Below are 20,055 nucleotides of genomic sequence, written 5' to 3'. Positions count from 1 at the left end.
AAAAAAATTCGAATGATTAAGATTTATTGTAATGTAATTAGCAATTATTATAACATATAAATGATTTATTAATAATTTTATCAATAAACAAAAAGATTCGGAAATCTAAGAGCAAACAATGGAGGTGCTCGTGAATTTATCTGACTAATGTCACATAATGACAAAAGAGGATTATCGTAAACATGACAATTTCCTTCGATTGATCGATGATTGACAATCGAAATAATGTCTTGATCATGATGGTCTAATGTATCCAAACTATGTTTGCTGGGATTTTGGATCATTTGATTTTGATGTACTTTTGTTTCTTGTGCTTGAAAAGATTTATCGATAGTGTCCAAGAGAATTTCTTGCAAGCTTTTTTTCTAAAAAAAATAAACAATTTAAATTAAATATAATGCATTTTAATAAAAATATAAATCATACCGATTTTGGATAATTTTCGACTAAATCTTCAAATTTACTATTTTTAAAATTGTTCAACAGATTCATACGGCGACGTAAATCTTGTTTGTGATCACGATTCGGATTTATCAACACCTCTTTGAAAGTATTGAAATTAATCTCTTGTTCAGGTACTTTCTATAATTTGAATGAAAGAAAATTAATATGAATGATGATTAAAAAACGTGATTAAGAAAACTTACACGTACGGTTCCAGGTGATGAATTTACACTATCAATTTCGACCGTTATAGCATTCAAATCGCTAGTACTGCGTGTAATCGATGAATCAACTAATAATTTAAAAGAAAAATCAAATTTTAAATCCGAAATATAAATATATACAACAATTTCATACCATCACAATTCGATTGGAAGGGTGTATTCAATGCAAGCGTATCATGACCGGTTGTCTGAAGGGCTTCAGATATGACTTGTTTATTGAATAAAAGTTCATCAGCAACTAGATTATCTGCACTATTCTGTCGGCTAGGACTATTCTCTTTCGATTTGTTGTTATTTTCTCGTTGATTATGGCCATTCTCGGAGATAAACAATTCACCACAAGTATAATTATTAGCTAAATGACAATATTCAGGCAACAGATATTTTGCTTGATCAACACGAGTTTTAATCACTTGTTCAACATGTGTACAGATTGCTGGAATCGCTTTCAGATGACTAAAAAGATGAAGAAACCCAGCAACAATACTATGGATATAACATCGATGCGAATCGGATAGATTGAAATTTCTCGAGATGGCCATATCTTGCAGAGCAAATGTTAACCGAAGTAAATCGATGAGCACTTCATCCGAATTCATTTCTACACAAATCAAGGACATGGTAGTGAAAATACTATCGAAATTTTCTTTTGTATTGGATTCTATCTGTATATTCCTATAGATATGGACAAGAATGTCATGGCCATGTTTACGCATAAAGTTTATATCATAACGGTCGGCCTTTTCAATGGTCAATGTTTCCGGTGGAACAACAGTCACCGGTTTAATGAGACGAGGTAAATTTTTATGACGATCAAGTAATTGATGGAAAATTTTCTGTACTGTTAATCGAGTTTTTGGATCCGGTGATAGGGCACGTGTCAATAATTGATTCAACAAGGTGGATGGAAATGTTTGTATCATGCTCACTGGTTTATATTTGGTCGTTACTTTAAGCAAACTTTTCAATATGATATTCTGCAATTGTTGTTCAGTTGCTGATGTACATAAAGCTGGTGGTGCTTTATCAATGATGAATATCATTGTTTCAATTTTCTGATAATCCGGTAAATTGGTTGTAAATTCACCTAAAGTATTGATTACCGCTTCCTGAAATTGTTTCTCCTCTTCAACAAATTGTGTTTGAATATTATTGATCGAATCATGCAGATGTTGAAGAAGTGAATTAATCATTCCAAGAACGAATGGACCAATTGTATCGGCAGGTATAGCAATGATTTCATTCAAAACATTGACAATACCAGTCTGTACTTTTATTTTATTTTCTGAAGCACAATTTTCCAATTCACGTCGACCTTTGGCCACACAATCCAAATGATTCATGAGAATCTGTATGACAGCTGGTTTTGATTGTATTGAATACATTATAATTTTGAATGTTTCAATAGCAAAATTATCGCCCGTTTGATCGGCTGCCATTTCCCAGAAACGATGAAGATCGAAATGAGTAATGATAGGTTTAAGAATATTGTGTAAATGACCAAAACTAGCACGATTGATTAGTTCACGTAAGCATTCAGTAGCCACGTCATTGGGCATAGATGATTCCAAATCATTTTCGGTAAATCTTACAGCACCCGGTAGCAGCAGACGTGTCTGACTATCTTTTAATTTTGAATCATCTTCGAAATCTTTGCTTTTCATATTGAACAATAGTGATGGAATTATCTTGCCCATATTATTATCAGCCCAGATATTCACTTGCATATCATCACTAACTGCTTTTAATATTAATCCTTTAATGCCAATCAATCCGGCCATACGCAAACGTCTACGAGTGACTAGATTTGGATGATTATCGTGACAAAGTGAGGCAAATTTACTGACGAAAAAATCATAGCTACGATGATAGGCCGGTGTATCTTCTTCAATTTTTGCAAATTTAACAAACTAAATGTGAAATTATAATGAAAAACAAATGCATAAAATTTGTCGCTTTTAGTCATACCGATTGTGTAGCCAAAATTTGTAATTCTGGATCCTGACTTTCCAGAACTAACTGAACGACTTTGAGAAAACTTTCCATAAATAAATGGAGAGAATTGTGACATGTTTTCAGCAATTGATCCATAGCTTCAACGGCTATTAAAACAAAACCAAATCGATGTCTATATAGATCACGACCAATTCGTTCAGCTAGATAGGCGCCAATTTTATCCAATTTATCCGGTGATGACATTGCATAAAAAATCAATTTTTCCATATTTGATTTGACCAAGCCATCCTATAAGGGCAATTCAATGAAAATATAAATATTATGATACAAATAAGAAAAAAAAACCAACCTCTGCATTCGATGGAAAGATGGTATCGACAAGTCTTTTATATCTTGGCTTAAATGGTGAACAACAACAAGCACAACAACCTAATGAAAGGAAAGAAAAAAAAAGAAAAAATTGTAATATAATTTCAAACACACAATGATCATGAAAAAAGGTTCATCGAACTTGGCCATCCATTTTTTTTCAGGAATAAAATTTGTTATTTGCTTATTTCATTTGATCCAATCCATATGTAAATTGATCCATTACGAATAAACAAATACAAAAGGAAAGCAAACAAAAAAAATTATCATGACATTTGCAGGTCATAATTTTATTTCATATTTCTATCACCATATTGATAAAAAAACAATTGAAAAAATTTATTCAATCTATTAAAAGATTATAAGGGACACCTGGCAGATTGTTTGTACTAGAAAAATTTTATTTTGTCATTTTAGGCGAAATATGATATGAAAAACAAAAAAGTCCTTGTGTATTGCTATATGAAAAACGAAACAAAAACAACAAAAAATACAATGAATCTCAAAGAAAAAATAAAATAAAGAATAAATAGCGGAGAATACAACACAAGGAATTTTTTTTCACAATGTTTAAATTGTTTTTGCGTAGGCGGAAGTGCCAGATTTTTTCCTATGAAGAATGATGAGACAACAATTTGGCCTTAAATTGCTTTCATCATCATAATTATTATATATAAACCAAATAAGACAGGGAAATCTTTCTTATAAATTATCCAATTTTATTATCCAAACAAACAAACAAAAACAAAAACAAAAATTATTACATAGAGATTCAAACAAACAAACAAAAAAAAGGAAGACCATCTATCTATCTATGCTATAGTTATAACTAGAACTTACATTGATCACATCGATTAAACCATCCACTACCGCCACCACCACCACCACCAACACCACCACTACTGCTGGCAGTGCCACCAATGCCATCATTATTGCCATTTCCCGCATTGGAAAGTTGAAATAGATTCTCCAAATTGAAACAACAAACGATCGACATTTTTTTTTTAGAATCGTTTGTCGTCTTTTCTTTTTTACTCGACAAAACACTCACACACACACACACAGTGATATGATCAAATTACATTAACAGAATAATAGCGGGATATGAACAAAAAAAAACCAAAATAAAGTAAAACAAAAAAAAATAATGATAAACAACAAATGAAACAAATGTGTAATTCGAGAACAGTAAACAATATTGGAATATAGACAAAAATTCAACAATTTGTTTGTGATTGTCAATCAGTAGAAAAAACGACTTTTTCTGTGGGTTTGTTGTGTTTGCCAACAACAAGGAAATGTGTGTTTGGTTAATAGATTTTTTTTTGTTGTTGTTGTTGAATAATGATCAAATGAGGGAGATCGAAATTCAATTTTCATGTACAAAAAAGAGAGAAAATTTTGTTTTTTTTTGTCTCAAATCAGTCATTGCACACATACAAACACACACACACACACACACACACACACACACCAGCAGTATACTTTAAAGATCAATTTTGGACAAATTTTCAAGTTTTATCCAATGAAATGATTGTTTAACAAGAAAAAGATTAAATGACAGGTATATAATTTTTCTTTGTTTGTCTTTAATTTTTTTCGAACATATTCGTTATTTGTTTATTTGTTTTTTTTGAAATTTGTAATCATTATAAGTATTGTGTGTGTGTGTGTATACTTTTGTTTTTGTTTATGTATGACAAATATTGAAATGAAATGAGATGCAAATTGTTATTTTTTGAAATTTCAAATCTAATTGGTAAACTTGAACCATGTAGTTTTTTTTCTCTATACAATGATTATTTTTTTTGTGTGAATTATTATTTTGAAAAAATTTCAAATTAATTAATGAAATGAAATATATGATAACAATATTAATATAATAATAATTAAATGGCTAGAATTTGTTGATTATTAATGTTGTTGTTGTTGTTGATAATTGATTAAATCAAAGTAGCTGTGAATAACGCCATGTAGCACAGATGCTGGAAAACCAGCATGACATTGGCCGTCTACATGAACGGCCAATGGCCGTTGTAACCGCCGCTGTATTGCTTCTCATTGTATTTGCAACATCTTCCGATGATGTACTATCCGATGATGATTGTTCTTTATTCTTTTTCGATGATGCTGGTCGTGGCAACATTTTTTTTTTTTGGTTTGGTTTGTTTAAATTTTTCCAAATTTTCAAGAACAAAAAAGAAAAAAATTCAAAGATGTACCAAAAAAATTAAACACAAACACCGTCAATTGATTTGTTTTGTTTATATGAGACAAAAAAATCGTTTGTCGTTGTTAAATAATTGTGGTCGAAATGAAAAAAAAAATTACAGGTCAGGAAAAAAAATAAAGAGAAAGCAAAGAAAAGAACAGATTTTCAATTAGTTTTTATCAAATGTAGTGTCATTTTATAATGACAAAATCAAGATAATTTCACAATATATAAACTTATTATTATAGAAGGATGATTATTAAGAAATATGGAAAATATCAATGAATTTAATCAGTAGTTTTTCAGATTACACAAGGAATAGAAGAAAAGAGGTATATATGAATGTGTGTGTCCAATGTCTTCTGCGTGTAGATCATCAATTAATAATTAAATCAAGAAAAAAAAAGAAAATATGATCATTTCAAAGATATGAAACAGGTTTTATTTGTCGTTGATTCAATTGCTCAGGTCAAATGGTTGTTATCGCATCGATCAAATCAAACGATTAACGAAATTATAATCAAGGGGCAAAAAGAGAAATGATTCAATTAGCACTTTGAATTATTATATCTTCTTTATTTTTTTTTTGTTTTCTTAAATGAAAACGATGTTTGAGGCAATTTCTGGTTTACACAAACAAACAACTCTACTATATTTGAGGCACTTTTAATAATCGGATTTTTTTCTGGAGATGAATATTTTGAAGAATCTAATTGTCATTCCACACAAATGAACGTTAAAAATCAAAAATTGTTGAATTTAAAATTTTGGAAGAATTTCCACTTTCAACAACATAACAATAATAACAACACCATACAAACACAACATTCGAAAGACAATCATTTGACTTTCAATCGCAAACATGACAGTCGCAAAAAAGTCAAGAATAATAACAAAATAACAGACAGACAAGTCAGTTGGAGTAAATAGAAATGTCCGATTGAGATTCACAATATTATTGAGAAGATATTCAGTCAGAAATTATAATAAGGGAAAAAAAGAAACGCCATCAAACACACATACACACACACACATAGAAGCATTAGATGATGGTGAATGAAGCCAAACAAATGCCGATGACAACGACATACATTTGCGTTTTTTAGTTGTTTGTTTCAATGGAACACTATCCATCTAGCCATCAACAGAAAAAAATATCCAACCAACACGCCATGCGCTATGTATCAACAAAATAATATATCGTTTGTGTGTGTATTCAATTTTTTTTTTTTGATTCTACAAAGAGCCAGCCAACTATCCAGCTTTTATATATTATTAAATCAATGAAAAAAAACTAACAGACAAAAACTAATAATTTCATATTCATTTATTATTATATTTCAATGTCGTCTCAAATCGATGATTGACAACACCACAACGAATGAATGGTTGTTTTAGATAAATGGGAAAAAAAATTGCGGCATACAACAACAAAAAAAAGCTGAATAGAAAATCGATGGCACCACCAATATGATGATGAATGTCAAAAAAAAGTAAGGACAGATTCAATCGAATTATTAGCCAATTATCAGCTCAGTGGTTGTGAATTTTAATTGATTAATTTTTCTGTTTTTTCCCTCACAGTATTTGTTTTTTCATTTCATCAATCAAGGATTCGTTAACAATATTTGAGACCCATTTTTTCAGTTTAGTAATCCTTGATTGTCAAGGAAACAAAAATTATTTTTCTCTCAAAATAATCATAAATCAATCAATCAATTAATCAAGAAAAAAAATATGCACCCAATAACCATAAAAATCAATTAAACAATACGAATGGTATAATTGAATCCGGAAAACAATTTTTTCAAATAGATTAACCAAAACGAAAATCATCAATATTGTAGGCTAGATATATCTGGTTCAATTTAGGTGGACAAAGAAAAAAAAGGTAGGCTACACTTAAATGCATTTATTCTGGGTCATCCAAGAGGCAGCAAAACCAAACATTTTATGGCACGATATTCATTAGTATACTTGACATCAATTTTAAGCAAATATTTTGATAGATATCATGTCAATAATGATAATAAGCTTAAGCTTCTAGGATTATCAATTAATTGATAATTTAGTCAACAACTTGACATTGTTTTTTCGACAATCTGCTATGAAAGAAAAACGATTTTTATCTCATCACATTCCACAGCAAACAATGCTTATCATCTAAAGAATCTTTAAGCAAAATGAAATCAGATGCTTATTTTTGGAAAAATCAAAAAATTCAAAAAAACCTACTACCTTCAAGGCAAGATTTATGTGGTTGAAAAATGATTGAAAGTATATGAGAGAGGCAAAAAAAAATTTCAAATAGAATCAAAAAAAAAAAAAATAAAAAATAAAAGTCAAGAAAAAAGGCAATTTTTTATGATCATGATGATGATAAGAACATTCAAACATACCTGACATTTTTCTTTTTATAATTCCTTTTTTTTATTGATTAATGATTTTTATAAATTTTGCTTGATGAAATTTGATTATTATCAATTTTAAAGGTTTAATTAGATAGGTTTTTTTCACAGTTCGTTCGTAGAAAAAAAGCTTTCGACAATAATTCGATTATAAACGTGGCTTGTTGTTGTTTTTTAAGGCCAAAGAAGAAAAATGGACCAAATAATTTTTTTTTTAAATGTACAATTGTCAGATTTATACATCTGGTGGTTGTCTTTATCAATTAGTTATAGAAAATTCATTGCCAGCTTTAAAAATGATTAAGATGATTATTTTACAACAAAGAAATAATTTTCTTTTTTTTTGTTGTTGTCGATAGACTTGACTGGCTTGTTGTTTGATTGATGATTGAGATTCACCCTGAAGTGTTTGTAGTGGTGGTGATTGATTTGAAAACAAACAATATAATAGATTTCATACACAGAAAAAAACACCCAAACAAAAAAATAAAATTCGAATAATAACTGAAATGAAAAAGAACGTAGTTAATAGCAATCGTTGACTGTTTTTTTTATTTATTTAATTGTATCTCACGTTGTTGGTCGCTGGTGGTGGTGGCGGTGGTTATGGCATTTGTTTTCGAATCACAACAATAAACAAAAAAAAACCACAAATGGTTCAAATTTGAATTTGAGATTGTTGTATGAAGATGTTTAAAAGATGATGATTCAAATGGATAGCTTTAACTAAACGATCACTTATCATAACGATCCATGATGATGATGATGATGATGAGAGAGGATAGCTTCAATTGAGTGAAAACAACAATAAAATCCAGATGTAGCATCAACAATGGAATAAACAAAAGCCAAGAAACACAGTGTGTCAAAAATCATGAGCAGTAGTAGTTGTTCCAAGCAAAACAAAACAGAAAAGAAATGAAAAGATGTTATACATCAAACTATATATATTCGGATGTTGTTCATCATCTGTGTAAACAAATGTTATCCATAAAAAAATATAGCAATCATGGAACAAATTGTAGCCGTTAGATTATGATTGGTCAAACAAAAATGTGGCTTATCATTTCGAACAATTTCTATATATGAAAACTAGCAAAAAAATTGATCCGCACTGCAGTGGAAAATATTTTGAGCTAACACCAGAATACATGACAGAATTCGACAATTCGAATTCTTTGGTTACGATAGAATTCATTGCAATCATGATGATCAAAAAAAAAACACAAACACAATCAAGAAAGAAATGTGAATGAAAAAGAATGTTTCCAAGCTCAAACGTTATTATGTAATAAGGAATCTGCTTCGACTGCCATCTAGTGTCGTAGAAATGACAAAATTTGAAAATTTTTAAAAATAAAAATTCATGCATTTATCATTTTTTGTTTTTGTTTTTTATTTTATTTAAATCAACTCAATCAATTGATTATTATTTTTGGATATTTTTTGCAAAGTCGTTCACTATTCAAAACAATTCTAGGAATACATTATTAAGTTCATCACCATATGAAAAACAAATATCCAACAAAACGGACGTTATTCATTGATTTCCTGTTTAGATTTCCGTATGAATGAGAGAAAGAGAGAGAGAAGAAAAAATTATCAATGATTAAAGCTGAAATTTTCCAATGAATTATGGAAAAACACACACACAGACACACACACACACGCACTCACAACAATAACAACTACGACAAATTACGGCAATCGAATTGACGTTTAACCAGATCACGTCTTTTTATATGAGTTGTGGTCTTTGCTTGTTTTTTTTTGTCAATTAATTGGATAGAAACCAATTCAATTTGGTAATCATTGTGGATGGACATGATTTTTTAAAAAAATGATAATTTCAATGATTAAAATGTGGACTTTTTTAACAATTCTGGTATTATTAATAATTCAATCACAATCAACGATCGCCATTGAAGATGAAAATGTTTCAGATAATCAAGAATCATCATCATCATCATCATCATCATCATCAAGATCAACAACGAATGGAATGCATATTGAATGTTTGGAACATTTTACATGTTTATCATTACAACGTAATAATGACCATTTACAAGCATTGAAAATGAATTCAACATTACCAAATTGGTATGAACTTTGTAATTGTGATCCTTATTGTCATGTATTTGGTGATTGTTGTTCGGATGCACCGGCTATTGATAAAATCAATTTCGATCATTGGTCATTTGTACGTGTACGATTTAGTTCGAAGATTAATTTTCTTTCTTTAATGAAAAATCGCTGTCCAATTGATTATCGACAAAATGAATTTATTCGTATACAATGTGAACATTCATGGTACGATCAGATCTATAATTATTTATTACCTGAAATGGAACAATATCTATTGTTTGATCAGGAAGAAGAATTTAAAAATTGGCATGTAACAAGTCGAAAATCATTGATAACATATCGAAATCTATATTGTAGTATATGTAATAATGATACAGAAATCGATTCATGGAATCAACGATTAATGTGCCAAAATGAAGATAATGACAATGATGACAATAGCCGCCGTTGTACGGCCATTCATCATCAGATGGCGCCGGAAATTCTTGGAAAAGAAAAATTAAAACGAACACCATTACAGAATAAAGTATATTCAAGCTGTAATCTTGGATGGTATAAAATGAATTATTTAAAAGATCCAAAATCTACTTATGTAATAATGAAAAAATGTCTAATATTTTATGCACCGGTTGCCGTGAAAGATATGAAATCAAAAAAATATATTATATTCAAAAATGAACATTGTGCCCATTGTAATGGATATGATTCAACCACAATTGAATGTGCACGTATGGCTGTTGATCAACCTACACAAGTACCACATTCATTTAATTCGATTGTAAAATTAGATACGAATGGAATTTTCGTTGATAATCGTGATGAAAATCGACAATGTCCAATCATGTCCATTTGGAATCCTTTTATTAATGAATGTCAAGAAATAAATCAAGCCAATAATAATGGTATCCAACAGAATCAATTTCGTTATCATAATCAAGCATTAAGAATGGATTGTTCATTATTTGAAATAATGATTTTATTGATATTGGTATTATTATTATCATCATGTCCATTATGAATTTATAAATTAATTTTTTTGAGAAAAAAAAATTTAAATTTTTTTTTTAAGTATTTGAAAATTTTGTCATTTGATCATTTTCTTTGCGTACAAAATATCGTTGTAATGGTGTGATTAACAGATAGATTGGATTGCTCATGACCACAAAAGCAATTGCCGTATTCACAATATTTACCTAATAATAAATAATAAATAGAAAAAAATAGATAGAATAAAAGAAGAATATATCATTTAAAAAAGAATTTCACTCACATAAATGACGTTCGATTCAGAATTCTTTTCCCATGAATATAATGGTATCTGAAGTAATGAGATCACAGCACTAACCGAACTCATTATACCTAATAATTGATTAAAATGATCGGCATGAAATCGAATTCTTAAAAATGCTGAACCGACAGCTAATAAAAATGAACGATAAATAGTAATAAAAACAATGGATGCATAGATAAATTCTTCACGATCAAAATAATGGCATACAACACAAATAAGCAATGTAAATGATGTGATGAATAATGGCCAGAATCCGGATTGTGCTTGTCGTATTCGTTTTTCCAATGGATCTTTTTCGTCCATCGTTTTACTCAATTGCCAATCCATTAATAGACCAGCAATGGGTGAAACAACCAGAGCAAGTACTTGAACAAGTCCATAGATGTTAAGAAATAATGATTGGCTTGAACGATCTTCTGTAACACGTTTAGTCCAAAGATCTAATGATCCAACATACATAACCATGTAGGTGATCATCCAAGAGAACCAAAGCTGATGAAGATTATATGGAAATGTACGAAGAGAAATACGAAGTGGTGGTGTTTTTTTCAATACCGGTGATAATGGATGCGATTGAGAATTTACAATTTCAGTCGATTGATTTTGATCAGGTTCAAATGCTTCATTCACAAAGCTTGCATTGATTTTTTTCCTCATCAATGTAGGTGATCCAAGTGGTTTAAAATTCTGTAACTGAATTGATGGCTTAATCTCTACAGCTATTGATTTTTTATTTGGAAATAATAGACCATCAATATTTGCAGGATAAATGATATTATTACGTTGATCGTGTTTATAATCAACATTCGTAACTTTATTGTTATTCGGCTCTCGAACCTTATCGTTTGGCAATACGAACAATGTGAACGGTATTGTAGCCAGACTTAGTATGACCAAAATGAATTGTACCCAGAAAAAATGTACACCACCAGTATCATAAATATATTGTAGAATAACATAGATAATTGATGATGCACTGAATGCACCGGAATATATCGATATGATTGTCGATCGTTTTGATGGATATAGATTCGATATCTGCATATTGGCTATACGAATCGGTACACCACTTAACGACATTATTAATAAAGCCGGAAATAGTAGCCAATCTCTTCCTTAAATATTGATAATAAATAAAAATTTTAAAAAAAATTTATTTACTGAAAAAAATATTAAAATATCGGTATTATTGTCCTTGACGTTCAAGATGGCTATACTATTAGAATTTCATCTTTTTCAATTTTTTTTTTTTTTGCTAGCCTAACTATAAACTTCATTGAAAATACAATGTGACAATTTTAATTCGAAGTCATTGCCTTTACGATAAATACATACACATGTATTGTCACATACATACATACATCTCATAATGATCATTCACATTAACATTGAATTTTTATCACTATATATATTTTTTTTGTAGTAATTAAACTGACAAGCTCCAATAAATGTTTGTAATAGACTAAAAGAAAAGAAAATTTGTCTTCCCTTCACATGTTTTTTTTTCAATAGCAAAAAAATAATAATCAATTTGATTGTTGTTAATTACACACACACCATCAGTTGTAATTGGTTCTAAAATGAATGTATGTCCGGTTTACCTTATGACTTACCTCTAGCAATGAAACAAAGAATAAATGCGCCTAATGCAAACATGGCACTATCAGATATATAGAAAATATTTCTTTAGTTTTTTTTTACTATTTAATTAAAGAAAAACATACTTGATTACTAAACGAACGATTCGTAGGCCTAGTTTTTCTAGTAAAAATCCCCATATAAATGCAGCAGCACCCATACAGAATGATCCAATAGAAAAGGCAAGATTAAGTGTTACTTCTTGTTGTTTACAACCATGATTCATTATCGTTGATGATAACTATTTTAAAGATATTAAAAAAAATAGATTAAAAAAATTTGAAAATGATGAAATCAATCAATCAATCAATCAAATAAAAAAAACATACTGATGGCTGAAAATTTTCTCGTAAATATAAATCCAAATAATTTTCAAATGTTGATTTCGATTTAGATGGATCGGTTACCAGTTTGATGACACCAAAATCATCATTAGCATTGGATTTCAATATCAATGATGAATCATTCAATAATTGATAGATGAAACTATGGTTATATGTACCTTGTGTTTCAAACGGTATGACTATAACAGTTTGATGATGATCATCATCATTATCATTAATATTCGGTGAATCATTATTGACTAATGTGAAATTTACTTTCAAAGTAAAATTTTTTGGTAATCGTTTTAATGTTGATGATGTGGATGAAAACAATTTATGATTGATAATGGCACTATTGATTGTTGATGAATTGATAGCTTTTGTTTGATTACGTGGTCTATAAGGCAACGGGATATTTGATTCGGATGCCATTAACATTTCATCATCATTATCAATAATGACCGATGATGATGATGGCATTATTTTTGTTGTAGATGATGTTGTATCAGTAATATTATTATCATCACAAAGATAATCATAGATTCCTTCATTTTTAAGCATCAATTTCAATGATGTCCAACCAAGTATCGTACCACTGAAGATAAGTATCTCTAATAGGCCAACAACAACAACCAAGAATCGTTTCCATTTAGATTCGTACATTTTTTTTGTTTTGTTTATGGATGTTTATCGAATCAAAGTAATGGCAGCAATGGTGAAGAATTGATTGTTGTTTCTTTGTTTTTTTTACAAACAACCAAAATCAAATTAGAAAAAAAATCAATATATTACCTTGTTTTATTGGTCGTCGTCATTCAAGACAAGGAATAATAAGCAGACAATCATGAGAAAACATTTTTGGTTCAAATAACAAAAAAAAAAATTCAACTCAACTTTCCACCATTCAATTCAAACGATGAAATCGTTATGAAAAAAAAAAATGGAAAACCAAAGTAAGCAAGCAAAAGTTGTTTAAGTACCCCGGCATTTATCAATTGCTGTAATATGTTATTTTCACTATTTCCATGCACACAGACACACACACACACATGTACAAAAAAAACACAGGTATTACAAATCGAATAAAAATATCAAATGAATCAGAGATTTAGTGATTATATATACTATATCATTATTATCATTTGTGTGTGTGTGTGTGTTTATAATATGCATGAATCGAATAAACTCACATGGTTGTTGTTTCGCGCGTGTATTAAAAACAAACCAAAATTTAAAAAAAATGATGATTGAAAAGAGAAAAATCAGCCTTTTCATTGATTTTATGTTTCTCTTTTTTTTTCTTTTTCTACGTACACAGACAAACACACACACACACACATACGATTCTAATTGATTGATAGGAAATGAATAAAACGAAGAAAAAAAAATTTACCTGAGGATTTTGTCAGCTGTAGCTATAATAGCAGCCGGTCGGTCAGCCGTATATTATAATCACCAATCACTTTCTTCTTTTTTTTCTTGGTTTTTCCTTGAAAAGTTTGTTTTTTATTTTTTTTTAAATGGGATAGATAATTCTGGTGAATTCGATGGATGATGCTAACAAAAAAAAATTGAATGGAATAGAGAATCAAGAAAAAATGTTCAATATGAGGGTAGGTGGTCGAAATGGTAGGCGAACAAAAAAAAATGAAATGATTGAAAAAAATTGACAAAAATTTGCATATATGTGATTTATGCCCATCATCATGAATCATCAATAAAGATAAACATATACCAATTTACTAGCAATAATTAGTCTTGATGAGAAAAAAAAATTGGCTAAACAAAAAAAAAAGAAGAAATTATCGTAATTTTTATCAAAAAGAAAAAACAATTTAAAAAAAATGAATCAAAATTAATAAATGAAATTCAATAATGACCATTGTCATTGATGAAATTGATTGAAACAGTGACCAAATAGGAGAGAAAAAAAATCGAATAATTTAAAAAACGTTTTTTTTTCACATTCGAATTTTCAAACCAGGTTTATATTGACCTTGGATATAAATTACTACTTACCCAAAAAATAAAATAAAATTTTTTTTCTCTGATTAATTCGATGAACAATAAAATAACAATTTTTTTTGTGTTGATCTGGTGATCACACACACACACAGACACACACAAAAACAGAATTACAGATCACTTTATTTCATGTTTAATTCATTTTGATGGATGGATAGGCTGACCTTTTCATTTGTCATCGATGATTGATTATTGTTGTATATTTACAACTAAATAACAATACGGTAGTCGGCTTGGCTTGAATGGATGGCTGTCATCAACCGAATCAATTTAATCAACAGAAAAAAAATATATATGGTTACTGTCTCATTTATCGGCCGTAAATTTGACATTGATCATTTTATAAACGATTATCTGGAAAATTAATGAATGATGATGAAAAACCATTAAACGACAAAAACAAAACAAAAAAAAATCATCTGACTTGATAATGATGAAATGTGGTAATCTTTTTTTTTCTTGACAATATTTCACCGTATTTTTTTTATATATATTTGTCAAATATAATTGATGATGAAAATCAAAAGAAGAAAAAAAAACTTTCATGCTAAAAATTCGATTCAAAAGTTAACAAACAGAAAAAAAACGTTAAAATTAGTGATGGTCGATTAATCGATGATGACAATTATGATATTTTTTTTTTTTTAAATAGAAAACAAATTTGCCTGAAGAACTATTATTTCATTTATCATTACTGATTATTATTATATTATTATTATGATTAGCAATGATAACTACAGAGAGAGAGAGAGAGAGAGGGTCGTGGTCGTTGTTGTAAGACGATAATTTTAAGCCAAATTCTTATTGGTTAATTATTAACAATTACGACTAAAAAATTACCTGCGTATAGAGAGGTAATCATCATAATAATCATATATATATAAATTTTTCTTTATGCAACTTTTTTAAAAACTTATGATGGCAATATAAAATTCAGAAAGAAAAAAAAATAAAGAATGAAAATGAAAACAAAAATTCCCATAAGACTATTATTACCTGTTGGAAAAAAAAGAAAAGAAATCACGGAAAGAAAATCAATCATATGTTCGTAATAATGGCCAAGACATTTTTCAATGTTCAATATATACAATTATTGATCAGATCAATTATGATCTTGAAAATGGATTTGTTCCGTTTTGGTTTTTTTTTCAATTTCAAATTTTATTTTGACACAATGAATGAAGGATTTGTTTCTTTTTTTTTTTTTTACTATTAATTACAATATATGTTTATGAAAAACAAAAACAATAACACAATTAAATTGTATATGTATATTGATTGATTTTGAAATTTACAATTTGTCAAACAAAATAAATATAAACATGATGATTTATGAGGAAATGGAATTTGGTGACAAGACACAAAATTCGTTCATGATCATTGCCATTTTTTATTTTGGCAGTTACATTGCCATACGTTGAATCAATTGATTAATGCATCCGTTGCGCTTGATTCTTCAAAAAGCCAACGTATTTGTGTTCCTGGACCATAACCGTATTTATTTTGTGAAGCAATTCGAAATATGATGGCAGGTTTCGGTCCAGGTTGAATATGTGCCATTTTAATCAATTGTTCACTAATAATACAATGATTTTGTGCACCTTCGTAAACTTTTAAAAATGGCTGATCTTGTAATTCGTTTTTGCTTGGTACTTTTTCCTTATCAACAGCCATGAATACAGAATGTTCGATTATTTCATTTAAATCGCCGGATACTATATTAAGCCATGATATATGCACTCCTTCAGATACACTATAAATTTTTACATTACTTGGTGCAGATGGTAGGTTTGCGGCACAGGTTTGAAAATGACCACGTATAGGTCCTTCGCACCAAGGTCCTAAACCATGTGCATTAATACCAGCTACGCGAATTTTGTATCGAGTTGCCGATTCTAATTTTACTCGTTTAAATTGAGTTGAATCATTATATTCATATTCTTTGTCAATACGATTATGAGTGGTTAATTTTTCAGGATTTTTTGGCACAAAATAATGTTCAATACAAAATGATGGTTTGGAAAATAAACCAACATCATACCAAATATCTTCGATAACAGGCGTAATAGATGTTGTTAAAGTACCGGACGTTTCGCTATCATCTGGTCCATCACTTTGTGGTATCTTTGTCGTTTCTAATGACTTAGTTTTTGTAATCGAATCTCGCCGGCTTTCGCTATCATTAATAGCAATTACATCGCTTGTGGATGATGAAGAGGATGGAGTTGATGGTGGTGGTGGCGGCAGTGGTAACATTGCTGTCGATGTAGCCGATTTATTTGAATCCACTGACCCGGAGGTTGAAGTCAAAGCTGTCGCTGATGTTGTTGGTGAATTAACTGTGTTTTTTGATGCTAGATGATTTTTGACCATGACCAATAATTCTTGTGGGGTTATTTTTCCATTATTCCTTTCAAGAACTTGTTTGATTTCAGGAAAACGTTCCACTGGAGTTTCAGTAAATTTTCCAGATTTTTTATCAAAAATTTTGACAACAATCTTTTTCCCAATGACTTGATTTGTGGATGTTGTAGTTGCTGGATGATTGGTCGCCGTAGTCGGTAGTTGATTTGATGAGGATGATGTCGTGGCCACTGATTGTGGCTTTGTGTTTGGTATCGATTTAATTGGTTGTGTTTTATGAACGACCTGTGAAGTTAATTTTATTTGAACCAGATAACGTTCGGTATTAATATCAGGATCGACGGTCAAAAAAAGTGAATCGAATGTTGATTTGATTAATTGAAGATTTTTTGGTGCCAATGGACATTCTAGATCTATGTACCAAAAATCGCGACAGCAAACCTGATTATTCCAGGCTTTTCGATATCCATCTCGGCCTGACCATATATAAAGTCGCGAACCAATAATGGCAGATGAATGGCCAGCTCGAGGCTTTGGTATGGAATCATCACTATCGTCACTTTTATAAATCTTCGGTGCTATCCAATGCAGTTGATTCAAATCTAATATGGCCAATGTATTCGAACATTTCCAATATTCTTTAAAGTTGGATTCCGAAGCTTTTGAACTAGCATTGTTGTTTGTCGATTTATCCATCAAAGTCCAACCGCCAAAAATGTACATTTTGTTGCCGACAACATTAGCTGTATGCAATGAACGAGGTTCTGGCGCAATTCCAGTAATTTGTGGCGAACTCCATGACATTGACTGTAGATCCAATATCCAAACATCACTAAGACGATTATTATCCATACCACCATATATGAGCATTCGATCGTGGCCAGTCGTTTGATGTTTGTGTATGATTGCTGTATGTGATTCACGTGGACTAGGCGATTGACCTTTAGTTACAGGTATCGACCATTTATAATTGCTAGAATCTTTACCAATGTCTAGTATGTAAAGATCATTTAGATATTTAGGACTATGATTAAGTGGATCATCTTGATTTTGATTGAACATTCCACCGAAAAGCAAAATCTGCCGTCCGGATGTATGCATAACAAATGAATGGCCAAGTCGTGCACAAGGAGATTCTTGATTCTTTTCTACAAAAGGTATGATTTTTTTCCATTCCCAATTGGTCAATTTTAATTGATATAAGGATGTCGAATATCGACAAAATTCCAACATTCCACCAAATACAAAAACATTAGTGGCATTATTTGTCATTCCATAGGCGGCAAGACCAGGTGGTGTATCGCCAGTCATCTTAGGCCATATCCACTTATTTTCATCTGTAATCAGAAAAAATGTTTCAAAAAATCTACAATGTATATGCAATGTACTTACTGGGTATATAAACATGAAATTCATCGATGATGCCATCATTGCCACCACCGAATATGAGCATCATATTCTTGATGGTAATGGCACGATGTCCATGTCGGGCTTTTGGCAAGTGACCAGAAGAATTTTCAATTTTGCGCCATTTCAAGAATAAATTTTTCTGTACGGACATTTTGATTGAACATCGAAAAGTATTATACATCAGTCATATATACAAAGTATATCCACACACAAACTCTTGTGGCTTAAAAAATGCGCGCATACAATGGATACTATTTTCTATAGGGCGTGGCCAATGTTAATTTCCAATTTCGCAACCTCGAAAATTTTTCTATGAATCTAATCGTATTAGAATTTTTTTTATAGTTTTAAAATTGATGAAAAATAATTATTTTAAATAAATCAATGTCAGTAATCATCAGAAATTTATATTTTTTTTTAAAGCCGGAAATTGTGTTGGAAACAAGCAAAATTAGAATGTTCCTATCATAGAAGACGTATTGCAAAAAGCGGCTCAAATTTTTCTTATGAATATCGATGGTGAGAGCATCGATTGTGTGTTTGTGAATGTGTGTGTGTGTGTGTGTGTGTGGCAAGCATGCCACTTAAACTTCCTTTTCTTTGCTGTATTGGTCTGTGCGTGTTTTTGCTTTTGTGGCTTGATCCAAAAAATTTAATAATTCAAGATGTCTCTAATTATTCCGGAACGATTCCAACATATTCTTCGTGTTATGAACACAAATATCGATGGTAATCGCAAAGTAATGTTTGCATTAACTTCGATCAAAGGTATTGGTCGACGATTTTCAAACATTGTTTGCAAAAAAGCCGATGTTGATTTGAACAAACGTGCTGGTGAATTGTCCGAAGAAGAAGTTGAACGTTTGATCACCATCATTTCCAATCCACGACAATTCAAAATCCCTAACTGGTTTTTGAATCGACAGAAAGATATCCGCGATGGTAAATATTCACAGGTTACATCGAACAATTTGGATACAAAATTGCGTGAAGATTTGGAGCGATTGAAAAAGATTCGTGCTCATCGTGGTCTTCGTCATTATTGGGGCCTACGTGTACGTGGTCAACATACCAAAACAACTGGTCGACGTGGTCGTACTGTTGGTGTCAGTAAAAAGAAGAATTAAAATACAAAAAATGAATATTTGTATCGCTTTCAAATCTTTTTTTTTTGATTATTGAAAAAATGAATAAAAACAATACAAAATTTTTAATTACAATCTCTTCTGCTTTTTTTTATTACATTTGTTCGTTTTTGATTTCCATAAAATTACGTTTTTGATTTCCATAAAAAAATAAAATTATT

At 30.1% G+C, this 20,055-nt stretch overlaps 6 protein-coding genes across 12 annotated transcripts; 2 read left to right on the top strand and 4 right to left on the bottom strand.

The window, feature by feature from the left end:
* Positions 1 to 7: 7 nt before the first annotated feature.
* On the bottom strand, positions 8 to 9,092 carry stmA (Protein EFR3 homolog stmA). 3 transcript variants are annotated; one of them, XM_047058365.2, is made up of 8 exons: positions 8,188 to 9,092; positions 7,605 to 8,117; positions 2,974 to 3,053; positions 2,637 to 2,912; positions 802 to 2,578; positions 648 to 736; positions 427 to 582; positions 8 to 365 (listed from the first exon to the last, which is right to left on the bottom strand). In XM_047058365.2, the coding sequence occupies exons 2-8, from the start codon at positions 7,609 to 7,611 to the stop codon at positions 81 to 83; spliced, it is 2,670 nt and encodes an 889-aa protein (XP_046914321.1). In that variant the 5' UTR covers positions 7,612 to 8,117; positions 8,188 to 9,092; the 3' UTR covers positions 8 to 80. The 3 variants fall into 3 exon arrangements, with proteins under 3 accessions (XP_046914321.1, XP_075585439.1, XP_075585440.1); XM_075729324.1 differs by adding an exon at positions 3,834 to 5,123 and having other exon boundaries at positions 7,605 to 8,406; XM_075729325.1 differs by having other exon boundaries at positions 7,605 to 8,862.
* Positions 4,563 to 6,438, bottom strand: LOC142597394 (uncharacterized). The gene has a single exon (XM_075729327.1). It carries the CDS (start codon positions 5,137 to 5,139, stop codon positions 4,942 to 4,944), a length of 198 nt encoding a protein of 65 aa, XP_075585442.1. The 5' UTR covers positions 5,140 to 6,438; the 3' UTR covers positions 4,563 to 4,941.
* A 309-nt stretch (positions 9,093 to 9,401) lies between the features above and the next one.
* On the top strand, positions 9,402 to 10,716 carry LOC142597413 (uncharacterized). The gene has a single exon (XM_075729526.1). The coding sequence runs from the start codon at positions 9,454 to 9,456 to the stop codon at positions 10,714 to 10,716; it is 1,263 nt and encodes a 420-aa protein (XP_075585641.1). The 5' UTR covers positions 9,402 to 9,453.
* On the bottom strand, positions 10,653 to 15,497 carry LOC124495232 (equilibrative nucleobase transporter 1). 5 transcript variants are annotated; one of them, XM_075729522.1, is made up of 7 exons: positions 14,970 to 15,219; positions 14,344 to 14,507; positions 12,957 to 13,686; positions 12,714 to 12,868; positions 12,603 to 12,649; positions 10,969 to 12,104; positions 10,653 to 10,891 (listed from the first exon to the last, which is right to left on the bottom strand). In XM_075729522.1, exons 3-7 carry the CDS (start codon positions 13,611 to 13,613, stop codon positions 10,763 to 10,765), a joined length of 2,124 nt encoding a protein of 707 aa, XP_075585637.1. In that variant the 5' UTR covers positions 13,614 to 13,686; positions 14,344 to 14,507; positions 14,970 to 15,219; the 3' UTR covers positions 10,653 to 10,762. The 5 variants fall into 5 exon arrangements, with proteins under 5 accessions (XP_075585637.1, XP_075585639.1, XP_075585638.1 ...); XM_075729524.1 differs by lacking the exon at positions 14,344 to 14,507 and having other exon boundaries at positions 14,970 to 15,497; XM_075729523.1 differs by lacking the exons at positions 14,344 to 14,507; positions 14,970 to 15,219 and adding an exon at positions 13,931 to 14,132 and having other exon boundaries at positions 12,957 to 13,742.
* Positions 15,498 to 16,115: 618 nt separating this feature from the next.
* LOC124495239 (host cell factor 2) lies at positions 16,116 to 18,970 on the bottom strand. The gene is made up of 2 exons (XM_047058577.2): positions 18,732 to 18,970; positions 16,116 to 18,676 (listed from the first exon to the last, which is right to left on the bottom strand). The coding sequence occupies exons 1-2, from the start codon at positions 18,928 to 18,930 to the stop codon at positions 16,398 to 16,400; spliced, it is 2,478 nt and encodes an 825-aa protein (XP_046914533.2). The 5' UTR covers positions 18,931 to 18,970; the 3' UTR covers positions 16,116 to 16,397.
* A 354-nt stretch (positions 18,971 to 19,324) lies between these two features.
* RpS18 (ribosomal protein S18) lies at positions 19,325 to 19,969 on the top strand. The gene has a single exon (XM_047058555.2). It carries the CDS (start codon positions 19,415 to 19,417, stop codon positions 19,874 to 19,876), a length of 462 nt encoding a protein of 153 aa, XP_046914511.1. The 5' UTR covers positions 19,325 to 19,414; the 3' UTR covers positions 19,877 to 19,969.
* The last annotated feature ends 86 nt before the right edge of the window (positions 19,970 to 20,055 follow it).

This window comes from Dermatophagoides farinae, chromosome 3 (assembly GCF_024713945.1).
Source record: "Dermatophagoides farinae isolate YC_2012a chromosome 3, ASM2471394v1, whole genome shotgun sequence".
NCBI lineage: Eukaryota > Metazoa > Arthropoda > Arachnida > Sarcoptiformes > Pyroglyphidae > Dermatophagoides > Dermatophagoides farinae.
The sequence above is the reverse complement of the archived record's forward strand: the minus strand, read 5'-3'. Positions and strand labels throughout refer to the sequence as shown.

Bases quoted from the DNA above. Each gene is read 5' to 3' on its own strand.
- LOC142597413 (XM_075729526.1), top strand. From the start codon at position 9,454: ATGATAATTTCAATGATTAAAATGTGGACTTTTTTAACAATTCTGGTA.
- RpS18 (XM_047058555.2), top strand. From the start codon at position 19,415: ATGTCTCTAATTATTCCGGAACGATTCCAACATATTCTTCGTGTTATG.
- LOC142597394 (XM_075729327.1), bottom strand. From the start codon at position 5,139: ATGTTGCCACGACCAGCATCATCGAAAAAGAATAAAGAACAATCATCA.
- LOC124495239 (XM_047058577.2), bottom strand. From the start codon at position 18,930: ATGTATAATACTTTTCGATGTTCAATCAAAATGTCCGTACAGAAAAAT. The intron at 18,677-18,731 runs GTAAGTACATTG...TTCTGATTACAG, and splicing joins ATTTCATGTTTATATACCCA to ATGAAAATAAGTGGATATGG.
- LOC124495232 (XM_075729524.1), bottom strand. From the start codon at position 13,613: ATGTACGAATCTAAATGGAAACGATTCTTGGTTGTTGTTGTTGGCCTA. The intron at 12,869-12,956 runs GTATGTTTTTTT...TCTTTAAAATAG, and splicing joins GAGAAAATTTTCAGCCATCA to TTATCATCAACGATAATGAA. The intron at 12,105-12,602 runs GTAAGTCATAAG...TCAATATTTAAG, and splicing joins TCTTTGTTTCATTGCTAGAG to GAAGAGATTGGCTACTATTT.
- stmA (XM_075729324.1), bottom strand. From the start codon at position 3,990: ATGTCGATCGTTTGTTGTTTCAATTTGGAGAATCTATTTCAACTTTCC. The intron at 3,054-3,833 runs GTAAGTTCTAGT...TCCTTTCATTAG, and splicing joins GTTTAATCGATGTGATCAAT to GTTGTTGTGCTTGTTGTTGT. The intron at 583-647 runs GTAAGTTTTCTT...TTCAAATTATAG, and splicing joins CATCACCTGGAACCGTACGT to AAAGTACCTGAACAAGAGAT.